The sequence below is a fragment of the Carassius carassius genome, chromosome 17 (genome assembly GCF_963082965.1).
Source record: "Carassius carassius chromosome 17, fCarCar2.1, whole genome shotgun sequence".
NCBI classification, from domain to species: domain Eukaryota; kingdom Metazoa; phylum Chordata; class Actinopteri; order Cypriniformes; family Cyprinidae; genus Carassius; species Carassius carassius.
The window spans coordinates 888,210-905,321 of NC_081771.1; the positions used below are offsets into that span (position 1 = coordinate 888,210).

General features: G+C 39.5%; 1 protein-coding gene across 4 annotated transcripts; it reads left to right on the forward strand.

Moving 5' to 3' along the window:
- The first annotated feature begins 34 nt into the window (after window positions 1-34).
- Window positions 35-15,485, forward strand: LOC132160695 (methyl-CpG-binding domain protein 6-like). Of its 4 annotated transcripts, none has more exons than XM_059570344.1 (14): window positions 35-559; window positions 1,422-1,592; window positions 2,389-2,528; window positions 3,188-3,290; window positions 3,453-3,621; window positions 4,261-6,090; window positions 7,279-8,063; window positions 9,210-9,363; window positions 12,088-12,212; window positions 12,542-12,748; window positions 13,416-13,757; window positions 14,554-14,603; window positions 14,709-14,754; window positions 15,138-15,485. In XM_059570344.1, the coding sequence occupies exons 3-14, from the start codon at window positions 2,413-2,415 to the stop codon at window positions 15,195-15,197; spliced, it is 3,987 nt and encodes a 1,328-aa protein (XP_059426327.1). In that variant the 5' UTR covers window positions 35-559; window positions 1,422-1,592; window positions 2,389-2,412; the 3' UTR covers window positions 15,198-15,485. The 4 variants fall into 4 exon arrangements, with proteins under 4 accessions (XP_059426327.1, XP_059426326.1, XP_059426329.1 ...); XM_059570343.1 differs by having other exon boundaries at window positions 1,428-1,592; XM_059570346.1 differs by lacking the exon at window positions 35-559 and adding an exon at window positions 581-799.
- Window positions 15,486-17,112: the final 1,627 nt, after the last annotated feature.

Sequence of the window (17,112 nt, forward strand, 5' to 3'; positions counted from 1 at the left end):
ATTTATTTTCATACAAGAGTGAGTTTTTCTTCAGTGAGCGGTTCTCGCGCTCCTCCTGGTGGATGTGGAATTGTACGGAATTCCCGGCCCGACAGGCAGCAACTATTGCGCATGCGCGGACGAAAACTCCATGATTTTTTTTTTGGCACAGGATCCTAAGGAAAAATAGGAACTTGGAAACGGAGATAAACTAAAAGCGAGCTCATAAACACTTAATCAACACATCGCTCGCATACGCACGCGGAAAAGACGCTTAGGAGAGCGCAGAAGCTTTGAATGAAGCGATCGCGCGCTCCGCGGCCGAGCAGGATTCACGCGAAACTGGACGACAATGCAAGGGGCGCAATAAAACCAAGCGGTTATTGCTCTTTGTTTTTAAGCAGGACGACTCGGATGGTGCGCGGGATGAAGACGCGAGGAAGTGGCTAAAATCACACGGCGTTAATAACAGCTCCAGGAACTGCGACATTTGCGACTCAAGCGCGTTGAGACGCTTGTTCAGTCTTCAGTCTGCGTTGTGCAGCGCGCCGAAGAAGCAGGAAACTTCGTAAACACAGAGGTACGTAGCCCGCGAGCTAAAGGAAGCTAACAGCGCGTCTACGCGACGCGACCAACTGGAACGCTTCTGATACAATGTACTGAAGACCGATTTGTTGGTTATAATCGCGGTGTTATTACGTGTCCAGTAAGCTTGCGACACAAATAGGATGTTTAAGAATGGACCAGCTAGCAGTCAATACGCGACGTTTGTTTATTCTTCGGTGCGTTCGGTTTTTAAAAGTACCAGTGCGATACTCAAGTAAGTAACTTACATTCCTGTTTTCTTATCGTATTCAAGTAATAGTTTTCCAGAAACTTAACCTACGTACTCTTATTCGTGAGGGTTTGTTTACACTTTAGCTCGAGCCCCAGCGTTAGCCGCTTCACAATCACCCGCCTTTGTGCCAGAATAAAAACCGTTAAAATGGTATGGTTTTAAGCAGTGACATCATCTTGATAACTTAAATTTGAATTTTTGCGTTGGCGCGCTTAGTATTAGTTCCAACTGTCACTTTTCACTCTACTGTCAACCATATGTCAGAGTTGTAACGTTACATTGACAAAAAGTACCTTGTTTTGGAATTGTACTATGGTATTTAGTTCCAGAGAACATGGTACATGACTATGCTGATCAAATAGTACTATATCAATATAGTCGTAATTTCTATCGTTGATTCTTTTCTTTCCATGTATGTAAAGAGTTATAAAGCGTTTAAATGCTTTACTTAAACTGTCAACGTCATCTGAAATATATTTTTTAATTTGTCATATAATCGTAATTTCTATCTTTGTTTCTTTTTTTCATATTTGTATTGAAAATAGTTATAAAACGTTTATATTCTTTACTGTCAACGTCATCTGAAATATATTTTTCTTTACAGTTTCAGATTGTCAACTTCTGGGGAGTTTCGTAGAAGCATCGCAGTCCATTTGAGAAGAGCAGAGAGGATTGTTTGTCACGACAGATTTGTTGTATTGTTGTGTGGTGTAAATGTCCTCCAAAGAGTGTATTTCACGACTGGTGTTGACCAAGGCTGTATAAAAATGAAAAGGTACAGTATGAAGTTGCAGAATGTCTAAATATCATACTACATACTTCAAAGTTTTGAAATGACAAATGCACTAATTAAATGTAAAAAGAATACACATGAATCTATTGTGCATTTTAACCCATTTTACCTAGTTCATTGTTATCTTTTTTCTTTTTTTTTTTAAAACAAAACTGAAATATACACACACCACTGATTTTATGTTAATATAGTTGTCACTACATGATCTGTTCTTTATGGATGTAAACTGAATCCAGCATATTCACATTTTAAATGCTCAGAAGTGGAGTGACATCTGTATTTAGATGCAGTGTGGACATATTTTTCAACTGAAAAAAACTGTGAAGTGCAATTCAAATCTGGTTTGAAACTGAATCTGGTTCATCAGATCTGGTTTGAATCTGGTTCATCAAATGTAGTTAGAAACTGAATCTGCTTCATTGGATATGGTTTGAAACTGAATCTGGTTCATCAGATTTGGTTTGAAACTGAATCTGTGTCATCAGATGTGGTTAGAAACTGACTCTGGTTCTTCAAATGTGATTTGAATCTCAATCATGTTAGAAACAGTCTGGTTTGAATTTCAGTCATGTATGAAACTGAATCTGGTTCATCAAATCTGTTTTAAAACTGAATCTGTGTCATCAGATCTGGTTAGACACTGAATCTGGTTTTTCAAATGTGATTTGAATCTCAATCTTCTTTGAAACTGAATCTGGTTCATCAAATCTGGTTTGAAACTGAATCAGGTTCATCATATCTGGTTTCAAACTGAATTGAAACTGGTTTGTGTCTTTAGGAGCTGGATGTGTGTGAGCAGAAAATGACGGGGGGCAGTGAGAGTGCAGCAGGAGAAAAAGATGGAGGTACGATGCTCATCGCTCAGATCCCGGTTGGCTGGCAGAGGAAGGTGGAAGATGGGGCTGTGTCTTACATCAGGTACGTCCATATTTTAGTTTGTGTCATTCATAACTGCTGTTCTGATCAAATGTGAACAGTGTTGCCATTAAAATCTACATTAGGAACATGTTACACTCGGGTTGCCTGGCTATGATGATTCTGCACAGATGTGTGTGATTTCACCCAAGCAAACTTTCCTCACACACATACGAGTGTGTTTAGCTTTCACACTAGGGCTTCCAGTGTGGTTTGGCTAATGAGGACGCAGTACTCCAAAGTAGTCTGGTGTAAAGTTTTTGAAAACCAGCACAGTTCGTAAGTGCTAAAACAATCTGGTAGTGAACTTAAACACCCGTTCACACCAAGAATGATGACTAAATTAGCATCCATACCAGCACTATAATGCATTTGTCATTCTTACTCTCTGTTGACATTGCTGTCAGTGCACAGCATTTCAAAGATGATGCAAAGAGTGTAAGAACCAGTAAATAGACACTTATGCCGTTCTGTTTTAATAGTATAAGCAAAATGATGAAATCTTGAATAAAAACAATAAAGCTTGGCACCTTCTACTTGTGTTTATGCCGATTGGATTGATGTCTGCAGAGAAAAAAAGATTGAATTTAAGAACTGTTTCGAACCAGAAGTAGCTGCCAGACTTCAATCTCCACATCATTCTTCTTCTTTTTCTTCTTCAGCCCAAGTGGTACAGTCCTTCGATCTGTGGATGAGGCGAGGGTGTATCTGCGGACAGATGGCACATGTAAATGTGGTCTTGAGTGCCCGCTAGTCCCAAATAAGGTGAGATCAACATTCATGGCTGAAACCTCCCATTCATTACGTTTCCAGGACAAATTTGATTGCAGATTTGATGCACTTTTTGGCAAATGTCACCCAGTGCATACAGAAAATTTATTGCATGCATTAAAAAAGGTAATTAAATGTCTTTATAAATCCCTGCAGGTCTTTAATTTTGACCCTGCTGCGATGGTCCGAGTTCCTGGTCATCAATCAGGGAAAATAGAGGAAGATATGACCAAACTCTGTAACCATCGCAGGAAAGTTGATGCCATGGCGGCATTATGCCAAAGCATGCAGCCCTCCCATCTTCCCTCGCTGGCTCAAGCCACAGGTATCGCATCTTAACACACAAGTTATTCCAACACTGTTACTATTTACAATTTGACCCTTAATGGACAGCGTTACCAATTATTTTGTTGTCTATTAATGTATTGTTTAATTAATCTGCCTATATTTTATTATAATACTGCATTTATTCCAGTATTTAAACAACTTCATAGACCGCAATTGTAGGTGCTTTACCGTAAACACATTTTTTATTTATTTTTACAAACTAAGGGGCAAGTTACACAAATTGTCTGTAGTAATTGACAGCATGCCACAAATGCTCTTTATGGAGCTTAACATTTACTGAACCCAGACCATACCTTTAACAGCTTGTCTTGAAGTACATTGCAGTATGTGACCACTTCTGTTTTCATGGAGTGGAGATTATTCTGTACATCTTGTCCAAATATTACCTATTCAAATCATTACATTGGTCTAAAGCATGCAGTCATCTTCAGTATCCAGTTCACTGTATTTTTTTAAAAGTTTGTTTAACTTGTAAACTAAGCTGCAACCACTACGTTTCTCTTTAGTGAAAACGTTACTATCCATATCAAATTATGATTTACAGTGTCTATAAAAAGCATTGTAAATTCAGCTTTCTTCAGTAAGGTGAGATGTGTTGTCTTAATGTTTGTTTAAGGAGGGGTTATATACTCCGTGGACAGCAGAGAGCCGAGAGGATCAATGGTGGCTCATGGAGACGGAGTCCACTGCACTTACCCTCAGCCCAGACACAACCATCCCATTGGTTTTCCTCTGTCATCTCCTCGCTCTGTTGTGCAAAATGGTTCTGTTGGCCTCCCCCCAGTTTCACGGCCTCCAGAACAGTGTTCACCTTTAAAGAAACCCCAAACGCCAGTGGGCTGCATGCCTGGTTACGCGAAACAGCAGTGGAGCCCTCATCCACCACTTTCCCAAAACATCCCCCAAAGGACTTCCCCTAACAGTGTACACAAGCATAAACTTCCTCCAGACCCCTCCAACGCCTTTTCTTTATCCCCCTCTTCATCCTTAACTCTAAGTGGTCGAGGAGCTCCGCCAAACTCCCAGGGAGCGAGTGTCAAGTCGCCTTCTCCTCTCTCACCCTCACGTACCTTGGACAATTTCTCAGCCCGCCAGCGCTCTCGCCACTCTTCGACGTCCTCGCTCTCAGAGCATGGGGTCCAAGGGTCCGTCTTCATTCAGGGAGGCAAACCATTGCAACCCACCATGCCGTGCTCCTCTCCCAAGCTTCCTCTTACGCCTTCCAGTCCATGTAGTCGCTTGGAGGGCATTCTGCAGCACTACAAAGATTGTAGCACGAGCTCCGGTGCTAACCAAAGCAACCATCAGATGTCGTTGGTGCATCCCAACCCAGGCGACAAGAGGAATGGACTTAGTTCTGCTCAAGCCACAGGACTGCTTGGCCTTCCACTAGGACAGATTCTCAACCAACAGAAGAGCCAGCAAAAGGGCCACATCACTAACTCTTTCCCAGCCAGCAGCCTCCTTTCTGCGGCCGCTAAAGCCCAGGTGGCCAACCAGAAAACCCAGCTCAATGCAGCCGATGCATTGACCGCACTCCCTCTTACGGCCTTGGACAAGGAGCAGCAGTCAAAGGTATTGATTAGCACTTTAAACAGTAGCGTCCACCCCACTTCCGCCAGAGCACAGTCCCTGACCGCCCTTTTGCTTCCACACTCCACTTCCCTTTCCCCGGCTTCCCCTGCTGTCACAGAGAAAAACTTAAGGCGCAAACGGCAGAGGCGCTCGCCCACCGTTATTAACATGCTCAAAGATACACAGTTAGGTTGGACCGCAGAAGATCTCTCCGGGCCGCCTCTGCTCATCTCCCCATGCCTTTCGCCATCTTCTCCTTCTGCACCTCATTTAGACAACCACCGGCTGTCCGTCGCTCCTCCGAATGCCTCCAGGTTGCAGGATTCGGAGGAAGGCAGGAAGCCAGGACTTGCTAATTCCCTCCCATCTCCATCTCAGCCCCTTTCTGCCCTGCTTCAGCTTCTTAGCATGCAAAGCGCAACCCAGCAATCCGGCGTTGCCACTGCCATGCCCAGCAACAGGCACACAAACACATTGCCCTCTTCACCGAGACCAATCACTCCACAGACGCCCCAATGCGACATGCAGTCCACATTGCGTTTACCCAACCACACCCCGCAACCACAACCCCAAAGCACAGTGCCCATGCCAGAACCTACTATACAGCGACCCCCATCCCAACCTTTTCCTTTGATGGGTGATGAGACAACCATGAACCTCAAAACAACCTCCAGCAATGCCATCCTGAACTTGAGCCAAACGCCGTCGGACCTCAACAGTTCAATTCTGAGCATGATGAACCAGATATCCTCAACATGCTTGCCCTCATTCCCGGAGAAAGGTTGTGGATCCAAAACAACAGACACTTGTCTTGAACATGGTACCTTCCAAATTAAGCAGTCAAACCACAACCAAGCTGTGGAAAGTAAAGGTGAGACTTAAGCATGTGACGGAATCAAAATTTTCATGTTGCAATAACTGCTAAACCATTTATCACGGTGCCCGGTATTATCACGATGCTGAAATATGTTTTTTTCAATAACAAAAATAAATGAGCATTTAAATACAATTAAAGCAATACACAAAAGATGGAAACAAATGTTTCAAACAAGTTAAAGTGCAAAAGATTTTTAAAGATGTAAAGGCCCGTTCACACTAGGGACGATAACTATCAAGATAAAGATAAAGTTCTAAAAATAATTATAAAGGCACAGAGAAACGATATCTTTAGAATCGCTTCCAGAATGATTTTTATCCAGCTGATAAACAATAAAATGATTGACACCCAGTCAGAATCAATTCTTCTATCACTAGTGCGAGAATTTCAAGCGGCAAATGCGCGGGTGTTTAGAATAAACAGACGATATCGTCCGCTGGTGTGGATGCTAAACTTTATAGTTATCATTCTTGATGTGAACTGGGCTTAATACTTTACAATAAGATCTCATTAGTTAACTTTTGTTAATGCACTAACAAGTACAAGTACAGCAAAAACAGTAGTATTTTGAAATATTTCACTATTTAAAATAAATGTTTGATATTTGAGTGCATTTATTTCTGTGTTGCGCAGCTGTATTTTCAGCATCATTACTCCAGCCTTCAGAGTCACATGATCTTCAGAATAATATGATGATTTACTGCTCATAAAACATTATTATTATTATTATTATTATTTTTATGTTGAAAACAGCAGTTGTTATTTTTTCAGTTTTTTTTTTCGCTCAATATACAGAAGAATAGCATTTATCTGAAATCTAAATCTTTTGTTACATTATAATTGTCTTCGATCTTTTGATCAGTTTGAAGCATCCTTTAATCCAGAATTTTTTTAACTCAAACTGTTTTAAATATTGATAATAATAAATGTTTCTTGAACAGAAAATCAGCATATTATTATGATTTCTGAAGGTCATGTGACACTGAAGACTGGAGGAATGATGCTGAAAATACAGCTTTGAAATCACAGGAATAAAAACATGGATGCATGTTCATTATCATCATGATATATTGTAACACCGGCACATGTCGAGTGATAATCTTCTTTGCTTGTGTTTCTTGAGGCATTTTCACAACGATAGTGGTTTGGGTGGTCCATTTGACTCTTGTGTTTTCTTGGCAGGTCCTATAGAGTCAATGGATCAGCCAGACGTGGATGCAAGATTGCTAGGAGGCTGTGAGCCGGACCACAGCCTCTCTCTTCCCAATGCCCCCTCTTCCGACCTTTCTAACCCTACAACAGACCCCCATGTTTCCCTTGCAGAGGCTTTTCCCTTCATGTCTCAAGAACAGCTCCTCCAGCTTCTCTCCTCCAACGCCGGTCTGCCTTCTCTGTTACCTCCCTTTCTCAGCTCCCTGCCTTTAGGGGTTTGGATGAGCAGCCAACCTTCGGTGCCCGGCGGTGCCCAAGCCCAGCCAACCAGTGTCATCCTAAACCAAGGCTCTCCTCTTAACGTCCTAAACCAAGGCGAGCTTCCCATCAACCTTGTGAGCCTGTTAAATCCGCCAGGTACTGCTGCGGCTGAAGCAGAGGTGGAAGGTGGTGAAAAACCCCCTGGGCTTCAAGCCCTTCTCATGGCTTCGTTGCTTCTCGGCCAGAATCCGGCTGCCATGTTGCCACTACCAGCGCTCAACCTGGAGCTTCCTACACTGCAGCAGGTCTTTGCGGACGGAGTGTCCCTGGAGAAGACCCCCGCTCTGCTGGATTCTGTCCTGATGGGGCCAGGGCTCCTGGAGGCTCTTCAAACTCTAGCGCCCAGCGCAGACGGCCAGTCTCTGCTTCTTTCCACCCATTTCACTCCACCCCCTCATGCCTTTCTGTCGCTCAACCCTGCTCTGCTGACAGCAGCTCTCGCCCAGACCGAACCCCTACCCAACCATCCTCCGTCCCCCCCTCCTCATTCTCAGGTAAACACACCAGTTGCATGCTTCGCTGCATGTGCACGTACAGTCTGCATGCTTCTAATTAATGCATCTGTTTACAGTGACGGTTTACCAACCAGATGTTCATCCCCTAGTGGTTAATGATGGTAGTCATAAGTAGCACAGGGTATATTTGTAGCAATAGCCAACAATACATTGTATGGGTCAAAATCATTAATTTTTCTTTCATGCCAAAAATCATTAGGATATTAAGTAAATATGTTCCATGAAGATATTCTGTACATTTACTACTGTAAATATATGAAAGCTTCATTTTTGATTAGTAGTGTGCATTGCTTAGAACTTCATTTGGACATCTTTAAAGGTGATTTTGTCAATATTTAGATTTTTTTTTTTTTTGCACCCTCAGATTCCATTTTTTTTAAATGGATGTTTCGCAGCCAAATATTGTATTATAATGATAAACCATCAGTGGAAAGCTTATTTATAAAAATATATATATATATATAATAAATTGTGGTCACATTTGTGCATTCTTAATACTAGTGTGAATTTCATAATAGCTATAAAAATTATATTCTTCTAATTGTTGCATTATTTTCATGACATTTATGCACATTTAAACTCAACCCAATCTCTCTATTTACAGCCACCTGCTATAATGCATTTACTGTAATGCAAAACAAATAATGAAATGCTATTTAAATTGTAATTTATAAGTCCTTGTTGTCTGGTGCATGCATGCATGTTGTTGTTGTTGTTTTTTCATTGAGAATTTATTTTAAAAAATGTGGTTGTCATGAAATTATTGTCACATTGCAAATCTTAATGCTACAGGGATAGTTCACCCAAAAATTCAAATCATCACCATCACCGTTATGTTACAAACCCATATCCCTTTTTAGTTGCTTGGACTTTCCATTGAGACATGGGTAAAAAAAAAAAATTAATCTTATAAGTTATAAGTCTTATGGCGAGGGTGAACAGATGACATAATTTTAGTTTAAGCTAAGCTTTTTATATAACTAGGGTTTATTTTATTTATGTTAAATATAGGGACACAGAATTCCCTTGTTTTAGGCATTGTTGTTCATTTGCCGGTGGAACATTGTTTTGAGATCCAAGTACATGCATCTTGTGCAATTCATATGTGAATCTGTGTGGCTGTAGGGGACTCTGTCCAGCCCAGCTCTAGTTTCTACCTCGGTGTCCTGCGGCCCTCTGGTGTCCAGCACAGAAGTGTGTTACCCCCTGGCCGAGCAGGACAAGAACAACACCCAGACACCTCACTTCCTGCCACCTCTGCTCGCCCCCGGGGTTCTTGGTAAGTCGATCAGTCTATCAATTGAAATGCTTCTGAACATGACCATTTTAAATGTGCCTTGCTTTGGAATAACTGTATTATAATTATACAAATATATAGTATGTGATTACACATAGTTCTTCTTTCAGTTAGTGGGACTTTACAGTAATCTTCAGAGTGTGACCAATATATAGTTTTGCCAATATTATTGGTCGATATGATCCTGTCGCTGATGTATCGGTATAAGTGGTTGACCGATATATCGGCCGATATTTGTTTTTCAAATATCGGCATTGGCCTTTACATTTTTCTGCTTGGCCGATGTGTTATTTTGACACCACTTTTTCAATTTAATTAAATTAAAGTTGAATAAAACATTGCACTGATATCAGACCCATTTTGGATAATAAAGTTAAATTGTTAAATGCCCTGCCTCCATCACGTCATTATAAGTGTTTGATCACCACATTTGAGTGATCATTGCAAAAGTGTGTTTATGTATACATATATATATTTTGTTTATGTATATACTGTATTCTATATATTGTACCAGTCAAAAGTTTGGTCACACTAATGGGAAAGTGTCCAAACGTTTGACTGGTACTGTACTGTACTGTAATATACACAAAGAATAGCGTCCGATATATTGATATCAGCTTTTTTTTTTTGACTCCCTAATATCGGTATCGGCCCAAAAAAAACCATATTGGTCAGTCTCTAGTAATCTTAAGTCTTTAATGAACCCAAGAGGGCTATTGTTTCTTCCGATAGTGTATTTTGAGTTTGCATTTGAATTTTGGCGGACGTTGTGTATTTGTGTACACTGTGTTGTTTTAGTCCTGACATATTGTTAAGGTTTTTGTTAATATTTTGATTTTAATATTACAGTTTAGTAATTTTATTTTTATTACCATGTTTTAGTCTAGTTTAAAAAAGTGCTTTTTTCAACTAGGTGTTTTTTATATATATCATATTTATGTTTGGTTTTTATATATTTTTTGAATATTTATGTTTGTTTGTAGTATGTTTTTTTTATATATATATTTTTTATAATGAAATAAGTGATGGATAAATAAGAATCATTTCAAATATTTGTGAATGTATCATTTTCCATTATAAAACAGATAGTTCCGCTCCTTGATTCTGATTGGTTGAGCCGCTGTTCAAAGCTGTTGTAAATTACTCTACAAACATACACCTTTGTTTACTTTTGTGTGTTGCTCGGCAACCACTTTGTTGCAACCACAACAGTTTCTGAGGAACTACATTGTTTGGTGGAAGAATACAGTTTTTATTAATATCATCACACTTTATTTGCTCAGCTAAAGATGTTTTAGTCACTCCGCTTTGTGCCGTACCTAACAACGCCCCTTAGCTGTTATAAATCCACTGTAAACCACAGCTTCTTGGGGTTTATTGCTTTATTATAAAACTGTTTTTACATAGGTAATATTTTTTCCCCAAATCAGTCGAGCACTTGCTGAAATGCATCAATTCTTATGAGTCGATGTGACGCAAACAAAGCCTCAGCGGTTTATAAACAAGCAATCACTACTGGTTTCCTTCTATGTTCTTTCTATGTCCACAACTCTTAGTTTTACCATAGGAGTGCAGTTTTGGGCTGTGGAGGGTTTATCCGCTGTACTTCAAGTTGCTCATCCTGCAAAGTAGCAGTACAATGGCTTTTTGCAGACTGTCTTCTGCGGGAGAGTGTGAACCTGTGGTGACATCTCAGCCGAATCAGCAGACTCACTCACACTGACTGCTGGGAAAATGAATCAGCCTTGAGTGTTTTTACATTAGTTTTGGCCACAAAAGTGACAGTGTTCAGTGCAGAACTGCTGATGCACGGCACTCGGCCGTATTTGAGGATTTCATTTTTGTGACTGAGAAACACTGTACGTGATGTGAGAACAGTTCACTTACGGTTTTAGCCAGAGCTGATGCAAAAGATGGCTTTAATGTTCTGCTTGAGCAGATGGAAATTGTAACTTAATGTATGGTAACCAGAAAAAGTTTTTGTCTTCAGTGGGATTGGGGTTGAATGCTTATGGACTTTTTATTCCGTTTTGTTTGGGTTTAGAAAATGCAAGGAAATAAATTCTATTATCATATAAAATTTAAATTGGTGCGATTAATTATAAAAAACCTGTCCGTCATCTTCTATTGATGCAAGTTCTGATGAATATGATACAGTACAACATATCGCATGCTAAAAATCCATGAGAATGCAGTTATGTGAGCCTAAAATTCAAGATTTGAGGGCAAAAATCACCCTATTTATATCATATGATATAGCTCAGCAGTATCACACCAGCGAAAGTGCTGTTTTACATCATGTCTGCATGACTAATTAATATTGATTTTTATATAACAATATAATATTGTTACATTTCAGACACAATATCATCAATTCACTGAAGAAAACGTTCTAATGAAAGTGACAGCTGAAATCATTGAGCGTCTCTGATCAACACACAGAAGTGATTCTTTACTGAGTGAATCAACTGTTTGAATGATTCAGTGACTCTTTCTGAACGAATCAGTTTCAGAGTAAGAATGAATGACTGAATGATTCGCTGACTTTATTACACTATCATTTCATTTTATAAAAAAAATCATACTTTAATATAAATAAAAAAACATTAATAGTTTTTTAAAACCAATTATTTTATTTATGCAATTCTAATTGGAGTGTAAATTTATTTTTACTTCCAACACTTCAAATGCGGCTTCTGTGTTCAGGTCACCTCACAGCTCTGGGGAACATCAGCAGTCTTCACGGTTTATTAGGAGCCGGACCCCTTCTTCTGCCGCAGGGCCCGCTAACACAGAACCAGACAGCGCTCAACCCGCTCACCTGCCTGCAGGTAAACCCACGCCTGAGGCACGGGCAGTTTACATAGAAAGAACAGAAATATTTGTCCGTTTTTTTATGTTTTTGAAAGCCTCTCCCATTCAAGGCTGCATTTGTTTGATCAAAAATACAATAAAAATAGTGAAATATTATTCTAATGTAAACAGCTGTTTTCTGTGTGAATCTGTGTTAAAGTGTAATTTATTTCTGTGATGCTCCGCTGTATTTTCAGCATTCCTCCAGTCTTCAGTGTCACATGATCTTCAGAAATCATTCTAACATGCTGATTTGCTGCGAAAGAAATATTTCTGATGTTGTGCTGCTGCATCTTCTCATTTTCAGCTGACGATGGCGCCGGGGCTCATGGGAGAGAAGCCTGTGGCTCTTCACGAGACGCCTTCGTCACAAGATCAGCTTCCCTCGGCTTCGATATCCCAGGATTCCCTGCTCAACCCCGTCCAGCAGAGAGAGACGTCCACGGGCTCCGGTCCAGGGCTGTTTGACCCATACGGCTCCTTCATGGACACCATCTACACTTCCTTCCTGCAGGTGAGCAAATTTAAAATGTTGTGCTTAAATATGATCAATATTCAAATTATAATCTAATCTAAAAGGCATAATTTCAGTTAGGGAGGAAAAAGCTTTTGGTTTCTCTTTTGAGGCCACAAGAGTGTGCATCAAGCTAAATATTACTGATGCACGTTTATTCAAAGCAATAAAATAATACGACTATCGTAGAAAAAAAATGAGAAACAAAAACGAGAAAATGAGAAAAAACCCCCGCTATAGTCAAGAATTCTGTTTTTTAAACGTTGAACTGTAAAAAGCATTAATTTTACCTGGTTTTCTAAACATGCCGCTCTCTTGTGTGAGATGCGAGTGCACTGCTGGTAGATGTCCCTCTAGAAAATGCAATAAATATGTGTTCTGTGTGAACGGCATCTTCTCCGCATCGATGCTCTCTTTTTTTCCGCGATATTTTGAATGAACAACGGCGCGATCTGCATCTAACTGAATATTTTAATAAAGCTTTAAAATGCAATTACACCTACATTGTCATCACTTCTTGTGTCCTCTGATAAGCTGCCAGACCTATGACTAAAACAAATGTTTTTGAATTCAACTTGATTTTTATTTTAAATGCGATGAATATTCGAAAATCAATTTTTTTTATTTTATTTTTTTTACTGCCCTAATCTTCCCCTCCTTCCTGCAGGTGAACGAGCGTGATTCGTACCCGGAGCTGCCTCCGCCCCTCAGCCCTCGCCGCGCCTGCTCCGTCCACAACCCAGACCTGACCCGCCTCGGCTTGGACACGGCCCGAGGGACGCCCAAACCCAGCGAGGACCCGTCGCCCCCGCCGCCGCCCTGCGACGCCCCGCTGGAGGAGGCCAAAACCGACGGCTCGGCCACAGTCTACAGCAACGGGATCGTCTCCGGAGCGGAGGGGCGAGGAGGAGAGGAGGAGGAGGATGGGCGAAGGCCACAGGGATATTTGAGTCCGGGTGAGCGGCTCAGAGAGGGAGTCGAGGACATCAGAGACGCAGAGCAAGTCCAGGTCAGTGCACTCATCACCTCATATTCACATGCTGTTACAGTACTGATCCAGATTTGTTTTCAAGTTTTCATTTCAACTTCTTATATCTATGTGTGTGTATATATATATATATATATATATATATATTATTATTATTTTTTTTTTTTTTCTGTTTAGCTGGACATTACTTTTTTTCTTTTGTAGTAATTTTGTTATAATTTTATCAGTCTTTTTATCATTTCTATTTAGCTTTATTTTAGTTTATTTTTTTTGTAATTTTGTTATTTCATTTTTATATATATGTTTTAAAATTTTGTTTTGCTTTATTTTTATTAAGGTTTTAGTAATTTTATTGTGTTTTTGTCATTTAAATTTTTTGGGTGTGATTCTATTTTTTTCTATTTGACCTGAAGTTAGTTAATTTTTAGTAATTGTTTTATGTGCTTTTGTCATTTTTATTTTAACATTTTATATTTGCCTTTTAATCATTTTTTTTTTTTTTAGCAATTTTGTTTTGCTTTTTATTTTTTTCATATTTCTATTTAGCTTTCAGTTATTTTAATTTCACTTTTAAGTTTTGGTAATATTGTTTTATCAATATTGTAATCAGGATTATTTAACAGGATTATGTGTGGGCCATATGAGCAAAACTCACCTCTAATATAACGGCAGGAGAAACACTGAATACTACGTCTGAAATGTTTATTATTGCACACTGCTTCACATACCTCTTTCATTAATAACATTGTACACTGAGTAGTGTACTAGATGTTTTTCTCAGCATGACCCTTGTTTCTTTCTCTCTGTCTGCACTCAGGCTGAAGACGTGCACACAGGAGCCAGAAGGGGGCGCAAGAGGAAGCAGTCGTAAGTGCAGCCATCCAGAACCTGACACATTTATTCACGCATGAAGTGCTGTGTTTTAATCCTCCTTCTTCTTCTTCTTCTTCTTCTTCTTCTTCTTCCTGTCAGGCTGCAGAGAGGAGCGGACCTGCTGGGCGGCATCGATGAGCCGATGGTGAGACACTCTCACACACACACACACACATTTGTTTTTGTGAAAAGTGTGTTCATCCCATAGGTGTAATGGTTTTTATACTGTACAAACTGTATATTCTATGGCCCTACACCAACCCTACACCTAACCCTAACCCTCACAGGAAACTTTGTGCATTTTTACTTTCTCAAAAAAACTCATTCTGTATGATTTATAAGTGTTTTGAAAAATGGGGACATGGGTTATGTCCTCATAAGTCACCCTCTCCTTGTAATACCTGTGTCATACCCATGTCATTATACAGAGTTATAAAACAAGAGCACACACACACACACACACACACACACTCATACACACACACACACTCTCTGAGATTACCGTGTGTCTGATGTGTTGTGATGCAGATGGTGTTGTCCAGATCCCCTCGGTCCGTCAGAGGGAAAAGACGCCGCGTCGTCCGATAGATCCAACCGTACTTTCCCGCCAACACCAGCACTGTTGCCACGGCAACACCCTCTGAGCCGCACTGTGAAGAATCTCCATGATTCGCTCCTCCGTCTGTCTGTGTTCCTCACCTTCTGTTACTACGACTGCCACTGATGTTACATCGTTACATGTTCAGACCGTTACCAGGCAACCAATGACAACTATTGATAAATTGTTGCCAGTTTAGGAATAGTTTATTGTTTGTTTACTCAGTTACTTTTTGCTTATTGTTTCATGATTGAGGTCCGCTCTGATTAAAAGGATTAATTCAGGCATAAATGAAAATGTGCTCATCCTCAGTTCATCTGAGATCAGATGAGTTTGTTTCTTCATCAGGTTTGGAGAAATGTAGCATTGCATCAGTGTATCATCAATGGATGCTCTGCAGTGAATGGGTGCCGTCAGAATGAGAGTCCAAACAACTTATTAATTTAAAGTTAAATTGTGTCCCTGCAGCACAGAAGCAGTCAGCAGTATCACAGGTATATTTGTAGCAATAGACAATATCCTAATGATTTTTGGCATGAAAGAGAAATTAATAAGATCATGTTCCGTGAAGATATTAATACGTTTTCTACTGTAAATATATCAAAACTTCAGTTTTTGATTAGTAATATGCATTGCTAAGAACTTCATTTGAACAACTTTAAAGATGATTTTCTCAATATTTAGATTTTTTTGCTCCCTCAGATTCCAGATTTTCAAATAGTTGTATCTCAGACAAATATTGTCCTCCGAACAAACCACACATCAATGGAGAGATCATTTATTCAGCTTCAGATGATGTAGACATCGCAATTTCAAAATCTCAATTTTGTGCTCCAGGGTCACATTTGTGCTTTGTTGGCATAATGTCGGCTGAAAAGCTGGAGTGATGTGGATTATTGTGATGTTTTTATCAACTGTTTGGACTCATTCTGACAGCACCCATTCACTGCAAGTGATGGAATCATACTTTTTTTGGGTGAACTGTTCCTTTTAAGATTTCACTCCCATCAGTCTTGAGGTGCACGATTGTGTCCAAAAATCCCTCAGACACTGAACCGGTCTCGTTCTCAGACCAAACGACTGATGTTATCCTTTAAAAACCCATAATGCACCTCATGAACCGTTTTCAGCTCTAGATTCATTCTGTAGTTTTGTCATTAATGGCGCCCTGCAGTAACTCTTGAGTTTTACACGCCTCAAAACGAGACCAAATCTTACTCTTCACTCAGTGTTTTGTTTTCTTTTTTCCTGTGTGTATACGTGTGTGTGTGTGTGTGTTACAGGAGTGTGTCTGTAGGTTTTAGGGGCTTAAGTCGTGGATCTGCACAGAGCTCATCAACACAGGCACAAGAATATTACTGAATATTTAAAATAATGATTTAATAATGAGGCTGATTATGCAATTTTACTATTGAATTTATGTATATATGTACAGTTTTAGTATTTTATTTTGTACACCTTTTTTAGGGGAAACTGATCAATTTGTAAAATATTTCTCCTGCAGAGAAACCTGTCCTTTCTCATATTCATGTTTGATTTGTAAAGAAAATACTTTGAGAATTGTGGACAAGTAGCATTGCCTTTTTTACTGGGAGTTTTTTTTTTTTTATCATTATTATTTAACAAATTAAAACCATTTTAAATGATGAAAGCGCTCTTTTGATTATTTCATGTCACTTTTTATTTGTTTTGGTGTTTTTTCACAGCGTTTCAAAACATATAGCTCTGTGAATATTAAGGAAACTAAAATACTGTTGTTCGGCTTCAGAAAAAAGAAAAAAAAACCTGACATAAACTCCATGGTTTTTAAATATTTAATTAACACTTTTAGAAAACTGTCCTGTTTGTTAACTCGCTCTGTATATATCACTTCTAGAATTTATTATTCATTCACAACATTAACAT